Consider the following 13,457-nt stretch of genomic DNA (forward strand, 5'->3'; position numbering starts at 1 on the left):
CCTAAGGCTATAGAGATCAGCGGCAGGCAGCCTCTTGGAGCACCGGGAGAGGGGAAGAGGGAGAGAGGAGGGGGAAGGAGGCCCACACGGGTTTGGGAGCTCTCTGCCCCACCCCCTGGTACCCACGGGCAGCAGCAGGGGAGGCCACACATGATGGCAACCCCCCCGCCCCGGTACCCACCATAGGGGAGGCGAGTGGGCTTTCTGGACCTGAGAGAGTCCCTAGGAGTATGTGCAGTGACTGTGGTGCAGAGTGAGTGTGCTGCGGGGGGGGGGAGGGTTCCTCCCCTGGAGCTTGCTGCTGCCAGTAAGGGGGGTGGGGAGCAGGGCCGGCACCTCCATTTAGGTGGCCTAGGCAATCGCCTAGGGCGCCAGGATTATTGGGGGGCGGCAGGCGGCTCCAGTGGAGCTGCCGCAGGCATTCCTGTGGACGGTCCGCAGCTCCGGTGGATCTCTCGCAGGCACGGCTGCGGCCGCTCCACCGGAGCCGCGGACCAGTGGACCCTCCGCAGGCACAACTGCGGCAGGTCCACCGGAGCCGTGCAACCAGCGCGTGGGGCGGCAAAATGGCTGTGCGCCTAGGGCGCTCAAAACACTAGCGCTGGTCCTGGTGGGGAGTCCTCTCTGGCCCTAGCCCTGGGGAAGCCTGTCTGCATCCCAAGTTCCTTATCCCCAGCCCTGCCCCACCCCAGAGCCTGCGCCCCCAGCACTCCAACCCTGAGCACCCTCCTGCACTGTGAACCCCTCATCCCCAGCCCCACCCCCGAGCCCTCACCTGAGGGGAAAAATGTGCAACTTAAATTTGGTGGTCAGTTTGGAGTACCATTGTGTTTAGCACAGTACTTGATTATTTTACACCCTTTAAAGTATATAACTGGTCGTATACAGGTGTTACAAAGTGGGAATGTTCTGAATGTTTTCTCTGAATACTGTGTGGGTGCCTCAGTTTCCCCTACGCATTTCTCAAGGATCTAGATGGTGGGATAAGGGGGTGTGATTGTTGTAGAGCCCTAGAGGGCCAGTGTGATGCCGTCTGCACAGAGAATGGCTGAAACCCTGTCTGGGCAACTGATGGCCTGGACCCCTCTCCTGCAAGGTGCCAACTGAAGGTGTTGGAGAACAAAGAGATCAGGTGGCCTCCTAATGCCTGGAAAAGAGACGAAGGCCAGAGGAGGGAGTGTCAGTGCCTGTGCGGACTTCCGGGAAGCGCATGGTGTGGAAGAGGATGCTGGGATGCTTTGGAACTACTCCATACAAAGCCAGTCAGGACTCTGGGGGAGCCTCCTCTCTCTGAGCAGACTGTCTCCAGAGCAAGAAGCTTACACCTTCCTGGATCTGACCTCGGAGCATTCAGCATGCCTTTCCACACTGTGCGCTTTCTACAGCGAGTCTGCCCAGGCAGGTCCTGGGGCAACCAGAGGTCCCTGCACCCCAACTCTGCAGTCAGACGTGACGCTCAGCCGGCTAGTAAAACAGAAGGTTTATTAGACGACAGGATTGCAGTTTAAAACAGCTTGTAGGTACAGAAAACAGGACCCCTCAGTCAGATCCATCTTGGAAGGTGGGGAGCCCAGACCCAAGTTCTGGGCCTCTCCCCATTTCCCCAGCCAGCTCCAAACTGACACTCCCTCCTCTGGCCTTTGTGTCTCTTCCGAACAAGGAGGCCACCTGATCTCTTTGTCCCCAGCACCTTCAGTTGGCACCTTGCAGGGGAAACTGAGGCACCCATGCAGTATTCAGAGAAAACATTAAGAACATTCCCACTTTGTCACAACAGGTGCAACAAAATATAATACCGTATATTGAAGCAGGCAAGTGCTGCTTCTGACTTTCCACTTTTAACTGACCCTTGTAATCTTGTGGTGCCGACCCGTTATAGCTTCATTTTATATCAGATTAGAGGGCGGGAGCAGGGGGGGCAGGTACCACCATTTTGGGCACCACCAAAAAATATACAAACCTGCCGCCTATGGCCAGGGGACTGAATTCCTGCTCTGACCCATTGGTGCCACTCAGAAAATGGGGAAAGGGTGAGAAGAGCAGGGCTGGGGGAAGCCCCACAGAGCGAAGGTTCTCACTGCCCCCAGCTCCATGGCAAAGAGGAGCCCGCAGGCCCTACCCAGCTGAGTCTCCTGGCTGGCAGCCCTACATGAAGCAGGCTCCCTTTCAGCTGGCTCTGTGCACTCAGTCTCGAGGTTAGAGCAGGGGTCAGCGGGACGCCTGGTTCTAATCGAGCTCTGCCCTGTATGCCTTGGCTGAGTCCCTTCCCCGCCCCATCTCAGTTTTCTCCTCCCGGGCCTGGCTTTACCCTTGTTTGTAGAGCCTGGCCCAACCCTTGCTGGAGGGGTGGGGGAGCACCTATGAAAAGGCAGCTGCTCGCACTCTCCCATCCCCTGCATCTCTGCCATGGTGCTGAACTGCTTGGAGTTACAGGGGAATCTTGCCTACAGCAGAAGTGACTGGTCCCTGGGGTAATGGGAGTGGCTGCCCAGTCTCCAGCTACCCCAGATTCATGCAGCAGAATTCAGTGCCCAGGACAAGGATGTAAACTCCACAAACGTGCGAGTCTCAGCCTGGCCAAGCTGGGCCTGAGACGTGGTCAGCTGGCTCATAGGCATAAGCAGAGCAGTTCCCAAAGTCTGGGTCGTGGCCCCAAGTGGGTCGTTCCATCCGTGGCAGGGCTGTGGAAGCCCAAGTGCACAGAGGATGCCATTTTGGGCTCCTAACTAGTGTCCTCCATGTGGCATGACCCGATGCATACCGATACTGTGCATGCAAAGTCACGCTGCGCAGAGGACGCCATTTTAACTCATGCTGTCTGGGGTCACGGGGAAGCAATGGGAGGGGGGGGGCAAAGATTCCTAGCAGGGTGCTCTGGGGGCCCTAGGGCTGAGCTGGCCCAGGCCTTTGCTCATGGCATTTAATATGGATAGCTCCAGCCCTCGGCTGGTCCCCGGGGAACTGGAACAGCTTGTGGCCTCAGCTGGACACAGCACAGACACCCCACAGGGGTTACCTGGAAATACTGTTGTCATTACACAGCATCCTGGGTGCATTTTCTGACCCCTCTGGCGGCAGAGTCTAGAGCTGCTGCTGGGGGTCCCAGGTGGCATGTAGGCTGAGTGTTTGGACGGCAGGGACACTGCCAGGCAGGATAAATTGAGCCATACACGGCTGGGGACGGGGATGTTCGCTGCTCAAGGCTTTTGGCCTCAGCAATACTGAGCTGGCCTGGGGGCCTGGACTCTGCTGGGCAGATGCCGCGATTCCTTGCAGTCACAGGTAAGGGAGCTGAGTCCCTCCTGCTCTCACTTTCCAGGTTTAACTTCTGTTCCTGAAAGATGTGCCCCCAAATCTCAGAGAGGCAAGAGCCGCTGGCAGCAGCAGCTGTGGGGCTCCCACCCCTGGAAGGCAGGTCAGAGCTGCAGGTCAGACTCCAACTAGCAGAGGGCAGTGGGACAGACACGCAGGCACACGTATGTACGTTGAGCATTGCACATACACATGCACACAGAGTCTATCCAGTGGCAAGCTGGAGCCGGTCCACGCCAGTTCATGTGAACCGGTTCTTAAATTCTGAAGCGGTTTTAGAATCGGTTGTTAACCCACTTCCTCTCGGGAAAATACCGATGTATGGTAACCCTACTGGTACAAAAAATACATACCGTGGCACATCCCTTAAACCAGAACTTTGTACACAGAGCCGGTTGTTAAGATTTTGGCAGCTCATCACTGAGTCTATCAATTAACAGAGGCAGCAAAACAGGGTCCAGTCCCTCCTGCCATTGTCCCTCCCTGAGGGCAGGACTCAGGCTTTATTTGTCGGCATGGGAGACACGGTGGAGCAATGCCCTGAGTCACACAGGGAAGCAGAGTCTGTCCTACTTGCTGGCAGGAGATGCTGTAGTGCGGCCTGGTCCTTGGCCTGTAGCGACTGCTCCAGCTCTCTGCAGCGCTGCTGCAACTGGGGAAGAGGAGAAGGCATCACTCATGCGCTGGCCCCTGTACTGTCAGCGGGGTCTGGCCATACAGGCCGCGTGGCAGAGGATTTGAGGATTCCACTCTAGCTGCCACATCTGTCCTGAGAATCCTCCCCCACCCCTTGCGGGAGCCCCATTCTCCTACTAGATGGCCCTGTCCCTGGTCCCTCCTGCTGCCCTCAGTCTCAGCTGGCCTGAGATCCATACACTGGCTATCAGTCTCTCCCTTGGGTCCCACGTGGCCATTTGCATCCACAAGCCCATGTTCATCAATTTGCGTGTGTGCACACACACATCCCAGGGCCTCTTTCTCATGTACATATGCTCACTCGGAGGCTCAGGCCCACACACACCCCTGGCCCATTCTCTCACACTCTCAGGCCCACAGACACCCCACACCCCTTCTCACACACACACGCTCACTCACACTCTCAGGCCCACAGACACCCAGAGGCCCCCACACCAAAAACAGGCCCACGCCCTCACTGTGTGTGCGGGGGGGGAATGCACCTGACACTCCAAAATGTGGCATCACCCGCACACCATTCAGGGATGAGATTCGTGACCCATGACAGCAGCTAAGCCTCTTACTGCATCAAGCTGCCGAATAAGACCTGGTCTGAGCTCCAGCTCCAGCAGCCAGTCACTCTGCAAGATGCTCTTACGATACTTCTCCAGCTCCATGTGCCGCCCCTGGTCCTCCAGCTCTCTGAGCGTTGCCTGGCACTGGCTTCTAAGCAGCGGTATGCTGTCAGGCACGTCCCAGTCTGCCTGCTCCAGCCTCTGCTGGAAAACGTCCAGCTTGCGCCTTGTGTCTTGCTGCTCCAGCTGCAGCCTGGAGATGCTCTGGGTTAGCTCGTGCAGCTGAGTTTCCAGCACTCCAGCTCGTTCCACTCGCCAGAGCAGGGCCATCAGCTCCTCTCGACTCTCCCGCAGCTTGGTTTGCGTCGCACTGACGCTGCCCAGCCAGCCACCTCCATCATGGGAGCTGCAGCTGCTGCTGCTTCTCCTGGGTCTGGGAGGTACCCGGCCTCCTGAGAAACTGCTGCAGCCACTGGCAGACTCAGGGAGGCTGATGGCCACTCCATTCCTCCAGGGCTCAGAGGTGCCAGCAGCCAGCCCAGTTCTACGCTCGCCCTTCTCCTGGCCCGGCTCTGACAGCAGCTGGAAGATGCTGTATCTGCTTCCATGGAGACTGAGCCACTGGCTGGCAAGCGCCGCCATGGCCAAGCTCTTGTGAAAGATGTCAGGAACCAGCCTCAGAACCTTCACGATGGGGCCAGTGTTGGCAAAGCCCCGCAGGGTGCACAGGCTCTGGGGGCTGAAGACCCGGTCGTCAATCACCCCCCGGTTGAGCAGCAAGGCCCACTTCCTCCTGACGGCAAACAGTTTCTTGGCGATATCTGTGATGGAGGTCACAGTATGGGGCCTCTTCTCCCCGCTGTGCCCAGCACCAGATCCGTTGTGGGAACCCACAGGAGACCGGCGCTCAGCCCCGGCATCCAGCTCCTCGTGGACATACAGGTGCTCACACAAAGGGAATACGACCTTGGCATCAAACGTCTCTTTTAAAGTATTTAAGTACCCCAGGTAGGAGCCAAGCCAGGCGACATAGCCAGGGACATCACAACTCTCAGCGCTGCCTGTAATTTTCACGGTGTCCTGGCCTGGCCAGGCCCTGCCCTCAACAAGCTTTTCTAGCTGCTCCAGGCTTTTCACCTCCCAGGTCGGGCTCCCGGGGAGCAGCAGCAGCAGCACATTGTAAAGCGTGTGCAGGTCAAAGTCTTTCTGGCAGCTCTGCACGTGTGCCTCGAAGGCACAGATCTCGTCCTGGAGGGCAGAATACAAGGTTTCCATGGATGACCTGGGTGACCTGAGATGGCAGAAAGGAGGTGGAGAAATGTGAGCTGAGCATGCACCACTTTGGCCCCCAGAGCCAACCCCACAGACCCCACTGCAGCCAGTGAGCAGCTGAAAGGTGGGCAAGTAGCAAGGACCATCGGAGAAAATACATGATGCAGCTGCTGGTCAGTGGGTACTTTGCACTGAGCAGCAACCTGGGAAGGGAGAAGCGCTAGGCTAGCCAATAGCCATCTTTCTATCTAGCATTATCCAGGCAAATCAAATACATATGATCTGGCGCAGAACAAAAGTAACAGCCTGGCCAAAACTGGGGAGAAAGAGAGACCATCGACGGTGAACAAGTTGCTGTGCCCTCTCTTAGCTCAGCTGCATGTACTCAGCCTTCATCGATGTGCTCCACTGCTGATGATCTCTGGTGTGTAGCTCAGGCAAGTTTCAGATCAAACTGCAGTACCTGTGATCATGGGCTGGCACTCACCCCCACAGCGAGCATGGCAGCCAGGCCAAGCAGAATTCATAATTCTTACAGCTGCATGTGACACAATGTGGCACACCGGCCTCCTGTACATACTGTCACTGGGCTCTCAGGGCTATAGAGCTGCGGCCGAGAGGCCACAGATTCCAAGCTTCTCTTGGACAAACACCAGCATATGAAGGTCCCAAAACAAGGGTCTACCTCAGGGCTCTGACACCTTTCAACCTCTTCACAAATGACTTCCCAACAGTACGACCAGGCATTTTATCTGCGCAGATGAGAGCTGTCTGGAAGCACAGGACCAGGGTTTCAATCACAGCAGTCCTGAACGGTGACATGAAAGAGAGATGGCCACTGCTGCAAAGGATGGAGACTTAAACCTTGTACCAAAAAGATTATTTCTGGTTGGCTTCTTTCCCCACTCACGGCCCCGGGTCTGCTGCAGGGAGCAGGTAGAGTCTCTCCCCGCTCCCCCCTCCTGTGAGAACGAAGGATGGCCCTCTCCTCCTGCCCCTCCCTCCCCGCAGCGCCCAGCTGGGAAGGGGCAGAGGGGACCCCTCTGCAGACTCCCTCACCCCAGCCTGGGAGAGCAGGGTGAAGATCCCTAGGAGGAGCAGAGGTGAGAAGTGTGGGGGGATTGATGTGATGGCTGGGGGACAGGATTGATTCCTGGCCGGGGGGACATGGGGATGCGCAGATGTGGGACTGTGCTAGTCATATACACCCCCCTCCATTTTTCCAGACCACGTTAAGCGCTGAATGGCAGGTGAGAATAGCAGTGGTGTGTAACCCACACCTGCCTGTTACAGAGCAAGCAGGAGCTGGCAAAACATTGCTGTGTTTAATGCGTTCATAGGGCACATGTTGGACGTGTGTGTTAAATCCGTTGGGTATTGATACTGATGTGCTGCTTGTGCGGAAATTGGGGCCCGGCCTCAGGAAATAGCTCACCTGTGCTGTGCGGGAAGGCAGCTGCAGCAAGCATGATCTCAGGCGTCTGTGCTCTCTTGCAGCAGGCTGGAAATTCAGTGGCAGCCTGAGCTAAACTACAGATATGAAGTATTTATGCAATGAAACAGGAAAATAGGCTTCAGCCAGAGCCAGGCCTTGTCTTCTCTACTTCAACATCCAGTTAAACATCATTTTACTGGTAAGCCGTTAGTCCTGGGGCCTGACCCCCTAGAGAGCCGTAGAGCACAGGCCCGAAGGGACCAGCAGATCATTCTAGACTGACTTCCTGGGTCTCACAGATCTTACCCAGCACCCACACACTAACAACTTAAATTAGACCAAAGTATTGCAGCCCATAGGAGACTAGACTTTACAAACAGGAGGGACCGAGGGACATCAGGAACCAAGGACCCTGCAATGTTAGGTAAATGATTAGATAATCCTGGCAAATGACCTGCACCCACACACTGCAGAGGATAGTGAAAAAAACAGAAGGTCCCTGCAAATCTGACCTGGTGGAAATTCCTTCCTGCCCCCACATTTGGTGGTCAGTTAGAGCCTGAACATGTGAGCAGGAGCCAGCCAGCCAAGCCCCTGAGAGAGTGTGCTCGGTGCCATCTCAGAGCCCTGGCCCTCCCCAAGGAGATTAAAAAGCCTTTCCAGAATACGCTAGGGGAAAATCCCTTCCTGACTCCTGCACGTGACTAGCTGTAACCCTGAAGCATGAGTTTTTAGGCACACAAGACATAAACCAGAAGTGAGTCCCAGGGCTGTTAAGCCCTCCCCTCTCCCCAAGCAACCACATCCCACAGTTGCACTCATAGGCAGCTTGGTAGTGATATCTCTTGGTGAATAGGGAGCAGAGCAGCCCAGAGCTGCAGGTGAGCTCCAGACAGGCAGGGAGCTTTCTGCTGGCAGCTGTTATTGAGCCTGGGGAAATGAGAGAATGAGCCAGGGCCTATTTGCATTTCAGTTATGTCACAGTTTGGGGCATTCTGCTTAAAATACAATTAAGTTTTGAGTTTGGGGGCAATAAAGTGCTATTGAGCTTGTTGGGAAATGAAGGGACAAGAGATCAACACCACGACCGACCGTAGTCAGGAACAGTTGGGTGAGGCAGATGTGATCAACTTTTTTCCTTTTGAGGCCCACCAACATGCTATAAAACGTTCATGGCCCCCCTGTGCTACAATAGCTGGTTTTCTGCATATCAAAGCTTAGGCTGGTGTTAGGGGGTAGCAAGCAGGGTAACTACCTGGGGCCTCATGCAGCTACATTGCTCAGGCTTTGGCTTCAGCCCTGGGTGGTAGGGTCCTGGGCTTCAGGCAATGGGGCTTTGAATTTCTGCCCTGGGCCCCAGCAACTCTAAGGATGGCCCTGCTTGGTGGACCCCCTAAAACCTGCTTGTGGCAGCCCAGGGGGCCCCAGACTTCTGGCTGAGAACCACTGGGGTACGGGAGCCTGGAAAGGGCAAAGAGGAAAAGTGAAGAGATTTTTAGTAGTGGGTGAGTGTATCTGGCTGGTGCTACGGCATCTGTGGGTGATCAGCTGTTTGTTTTCTGAGGAGCTAAGCGTGCTGCAAAATAAAGGTACACGACTGGGGGATGGCCGGCTGGGCTGAAGCCATAGGGAGAGAGTACCCTAACTAAGGCATTGGAATGTGGGCTTTCCTAGTAAGCAATTAAAGCTGAAATCACTCCTGATGGGACAGATGAGAGAGCCCCTGAAGCAGCCCATGCAGCACTGCCCTGTTATATTCCTTCAGTTTTACCAACCCAGGACAACAATCTGTGAGCAAGGGAGCTGGGGAGGAGGGAACTGGCCAGAAAACAACAGCGCACAGGTGCCAGAAAACTCAGGTTGGGGTTATTGTTCAGATGCTATGCAGTAGGATGGAGAGTTTACCTAATATTGCTAATTTATTAACTGCTGCTTTTCCCACATTCTTTCTGTTGCCCCTCTTGTTAGTCTCCCTAAAATGTCTCTTTATTTTAAATCCCTGGACTCAGTGCTTGTGAGTAAGGGAATAGCGCCTCTCAAAGGTGCCCATGGGGTATATATTGTTTCCCAGATTTGTGGGGAGACCAGCTGTGATGAGGTGTACTCCCCACACTGTCCCTGAGAGGGCTGAATGGGGCCCACTGGGCCTCAGCCGCTAATTAGGCTACAAAGAGGGGAGATGATCTAGAGGAACTAATTAGACAAAGACTTACCTGTGAGGGAAAAGGTTGGGCTTCTCCAAAGCCAGGTGGAAGGTAGCAGTTCTCCTCCCTGAGTTGAGGGAGAAGGAAGCTGCCCAGGAGGAAGGACTGCAGGGGTGAGACCAGTATGATGGTGGAGATGCAGATCTGAACTGTTCACTGCAGGGCCCTGGCACCCAGATCAGAGTGTGGGCCTGGGCTCCCCTACCAGCCACTGCAGAGTGGGCCTGTTTGAGGACAGCGAGCAGGAAGACTGCTGGAGTGACAGGCTCAGGGCAGTGGGTGTGAGGACAGATGCTGACTGTGTGGATAGAAGAGATTTTGAAAGACTGCCCTGGAAGGGGAGCCCACTTAGCGACCTGGCCAGAGGGTGAGTCACGAAGAGGCCGCAGAAGCTCCTGGGCTGAGGGATGCTGTGTGACTCAGGAAAGGGGCCTTCCTTGGCTTTGAGCTATTCCCCAGAGCCACCAGGCGGAGGTGTCATCCCAGCAGTGAGTAAAGCCCCCCTCTAAGTCAGTATTATTTAAGCCTCTAGGAAGAACCCCTGGAAAATTGAACCCAGACCTTTTTGTTGTCAACAATACCCGATAGTTTCCATAAATTTTCAGTTTTTCAACTGGCTGCAGAATTTTGTTTTGAGAATGCAGAAATACCTGGCAGGGACAGAAGAGGGTTTTTTCCAGCTGGGTTGGGAGCAGCAGGTCTTTGAGGCACAGGTGACAGTTTGAGATTATGGGGTAATTGCATTAACTAGGTGTCCCTTCTTAAATGGATAAGCTGTTGACTATGCTGATACTTTCATTGTTATCATTATGGTTCAGTCTAACATGCTATTGAGATGAATGGGGCAGGTAGGGTGACCAGACAGCAAGTATGAAAAATTGGGACAGAGTGGGGGTAATAGGTGCCTGTATAAGAAAAAGCCCCAAATATGGAGACTGTCTCTATAAAATCTGGACATCTGGTCACCCTAGGGCAGGTCACTGGTCTCTGTGAAGACTGCATCAGTTACACTGTTCATGTTTCACTGTCTTTTTGTGCGCGCACAGACTAGAAATGCTATTCTTTTAAATGAAAGACTAGATGCTGGACCACTGTTATGCAGCAGAGTGGGATTCTGTGGCAATTTCACATCTGTAGAATGGAGCCTGTAGCCATTTATCAAAGATCTAGGTGTCTGTAGTGTGTGCAGAGGGTGGGTTGTGGAAAAGGTTGTGTGTGATGCCCTGTCCCTTTAAATGTTCGAGCACTCCCCCTCCCCAGTTCAAAGCCTCCCTTTCCTGTTGGCTTCAGAGAGCTGCAAGAAGAGTCAAGCAATCACAGTACACAGCTAGGTTTGTCTGCTCTGTCTAGGGCCATGGCTACACTGGCACTTTACAGCACTGCAACTTTGGCACTCAGGGGTGTGAAAAAAACACCCCCCCTGAGCCTGCAAGATACAGCGCTGTAAAGCCTCAGTGTAAACAGTGCTGCAGCGCTGGGAGCACGGCTACCAGCACTGCAAGCTACACCCGTAGAGGATGTGGAGTACGTGCAGCGCTGGGAGAGCTCTCACCCAGCACTAGCGCTGCGACCACACTCAAAACTTCAAAGCGCTGCCAGCAAGTGTAGCCATACCCTAGGTCAATCTCCTTCTCTGCTGGGTTCAGAAATATAATGGTGTGGATCAGTATTGTCTGAGCTGATTTCACTAACGAGCTGGTGGGAGGAGGAGCAAGCTACTCTCACCTGACACTTCAGATTAAATTAAACTGGGAGGAGCTGTGAGTGCCAGGGAACAAAAGGTGCTGGGGGCAGGAAGGGATTCAGACACGAGTGATGGGCACCAAGAGAGGAGCTGAGGGACATCAAGAAAGATTCAGCTAATAAATCGGGGTGGGGGGAGCACCCAAACCCTAATCCATTCCCGGGATCACTGGGGAGCAGGAATGGCTGAGAACAAGCAGGCAGTTGAGGAGGGAATTAGATGCAGATGTGCAGTGGGGTATAGCTGCAAGGTCTGGGCAGTTTAGGTCTGAATGCACAAAGGCACCATCACCTAAGAGAGCCCAGAAGTCACAGTGCTGGTGGGCTGCACCTGGAATGAGGTTAAATTCTGGGTCCCTGATCATCAAAAGTGCCTGGAACATCTGGGCCTGGGAATGCTGAGAAGAGCCAAATGCAGAGCAAGTCTGGGGGGATTTCTGCTCTATCTTGGAATGTGCCACTGGGGCTTGGTGGGGTGTGAAGACAGGCTGCACATCTGGAAAGGGCATGAAGCCCAAGTGAGGAGAGGCTGGCTTGGTTGGGAGCTGTTGTGAAATGAATATTGGGAACTGCATTTTGAGGGTGAACTGCATTATATACCAGAGGAATAAATACCAGGGAGGGAGAGGAATTATTTAAGCTTAGTACTAACATGGACACAAGAACAAATGGATATAAACTGGCCATCAGGAAGGTTGGACTTGAAATTAGATGACGGTTTCTAACCATTAGAGGAGTGAAGTTCTGGAACAGCCTTCCAAGAGGAGCAGTGGGGGCAAAAGACATATCTGGCTTTAAGACTAAGCTTGAAAAGTTTATGGAGGGAGTGGTATGATGGGATAGCCTAATTTTGGCAATTAATTGATCTTTGACTATTAGCGGTAAATATGCCCAATGGGATGTTAGATGGGGTGGGGTCTGAGTTACTACAGAGAATTCTCTCCTGGGTGCTGGCTGGTGAGTCTTGCCCACATGCTCAGGGTTTAGCTGATCGCCATATTTGGGGTTGGGAAGGAATTTTCCTCCAGGGCAGATTGGCAGAGTCCCTGAGGGAGGTTTGCCTTCCTCTGCAGCGTGGGGCACGAGTCACTTGCTGGAGGATGCTCTGCACCTTGAAGTCTTTAAACCACGATTTGAGGACTTCAATAGCTCAGATATAGGTTAGGGGTTTGTTACAGAAGTTGGTGGGTGAGATTCTGTGGCCTGCATTGTGCAGGAGGTCAGACTAGATGATCATAATGGTCCCTTCTGACCTTAAAGTCTATGAGTCTATTAGGCTGTGTCTGTGTTTCCCAAGCACTGGACTGGCTAGAAAATGTCCTGTAGGGGCCATGCCTGGCCAGGCCTCTAGGTGGATGCAGCTAACAGCCAGATGCCCCAGAGATAAGTGCTGTGGAAATGCTGTCAATACAATAAACTAACAGATCTCTTCAATGTGGACCATCTGTGCTTCCCCTGCATTCCCCTCCACTGCTCCTCTCTCATCCTTCCACATCCCCTGTCTCCTCCCCTACAAAGCCAGTTCCTCTCTGAAGCTGAAAACTTACCAGCTCTGGGAAAGGCAGCCGCTGGCAGAGGGAAGGAAGTGCTGGAGCTGGGTTCTGCTGCACTGAGCCCTTTGCTCTGTGCCATGGAGGAGAGGCAGGATTCACAAACCTACCTCACCATGGAAACAGCAAGTTCAGACATGCTGCAAACACTGGGATCTCTAAGCACCAGCTCTGTAGCCTATCATGCCCAGCCCCAGGCAGTGGGGGAGGAGTGCAGGATTCAGGGGGAGGGGAATGGTACTCCTGGGTACCCCAGTCCTGACCCAGGGCTGAAAGTGTCCTAGGCCTGGCAAATCAAGTTTTCTACAATTCCAGGCAGGTCCCTGGGGGCCACGTTTTGCCTGTCAGGAATCAGGGCCTGCAGCGCAGCCAGCGTCTGGGCCGCCTAAGGAGGACAGCTGGCCTGGCAGGCTGGCTGATTAGCTGCCCTGCCGGAGAGAGAGCAGGAGTCAGCAGACAGCCCTCAAGCCCAGCACCAGCAGCAGGTGGGTGGCTGCTTAGAGCATTGGCCCATGGCTCCGGCTCCTGCTCCTGCCTAGCTTCAGGCCGCCTGGCTACTGATTTCTGGCTCTGGTCCTGACCCGAGGCCTCTATCCCTGGCTATCGACTCCTGCCGTAACTGCCTGGCACAAGTGCCTGCTGACACAGCCCTGTCTGGTGGGGAAAACCCCTCTGCTGGCTGCTTTCCCCA

General features: G+C 54.4%; 1 protein-coding gene across 2 annotated transcripts; it reads right to left on the minus strand.

The window, feature by feature from the left end:
* Nucleotides 1-3,749: 3,749 nt before the first annotated feature.
* LOC127059037 (uncharacterized) lies at nt 3,750-12,831 on the minus strand. 2 transcript variants are annotated; one of them, XM_050969675.1, is made up of 4 exons: nt 12,764-12,807; nt 7,270-7,364; nt 4,572-5,844; nt 3,750-3,964 (listed from the first exon to the last, which is right to left on the minus strand). In XM_050969675.1, the coding sequence occupies exons 3-4, from the start codon at nt 5,835-5,837 to the stop codon at nt 3,809-3,811; spliced, it is 1,422 nt and encodes a 473-aa protein (XP_050825632.1). In that variant the 5' UTR covers nt 5,838-5,844; nt 7,270-7,364; nt 12,764-12,807; the 3' UTR covers nt 3,750-3,808. The 2 variants fall into 2 exon arrangements, with proteins under 2 accessions (XP_050825632.1, XP_050825633.1); XM_050969676.1 differs by lacking the exon at nt 7,270-7,364 and having other exon boundaries at nt 12,764-12,831.
* Between the last annotated feature and the right edge of the window lie 626 nt (nt 12,832-13,457).

The sequence above is a fragment of the Gopherus flavomarginatus genome, chromosome 10, assembly GCF_025201925.1.
Source record: "Gopherus flavomarginatus isolate rGopFla2 chromosome 10, rGopFla2.mat.asm, whole genome shotgun sequence".
Taxonomy (NCBI): Eukaryota; Metazoa; Chordata; order Testudines; family Testudinidae; genus Gopherus; species Gopherus flavomarginatus.

Bases quoted from the DNA above. Each gene is read 5' to 3' on its own strand.
- LOC127059037 (XM_050969676.1), bottom strand. From the start codon at position 5,837: ATGGAAACCTTGTATTCTGCCCTCCAGGACGAGATCTGTGCCTTCGAG. The intron at 3,965-4,571 runs GTAAGAGGCTTA...CCTCTTCCCCAG, and splicing joins TTATTCGGCAGCTTGATGCA to TTGCAGCAGCGCTGCAGAGA.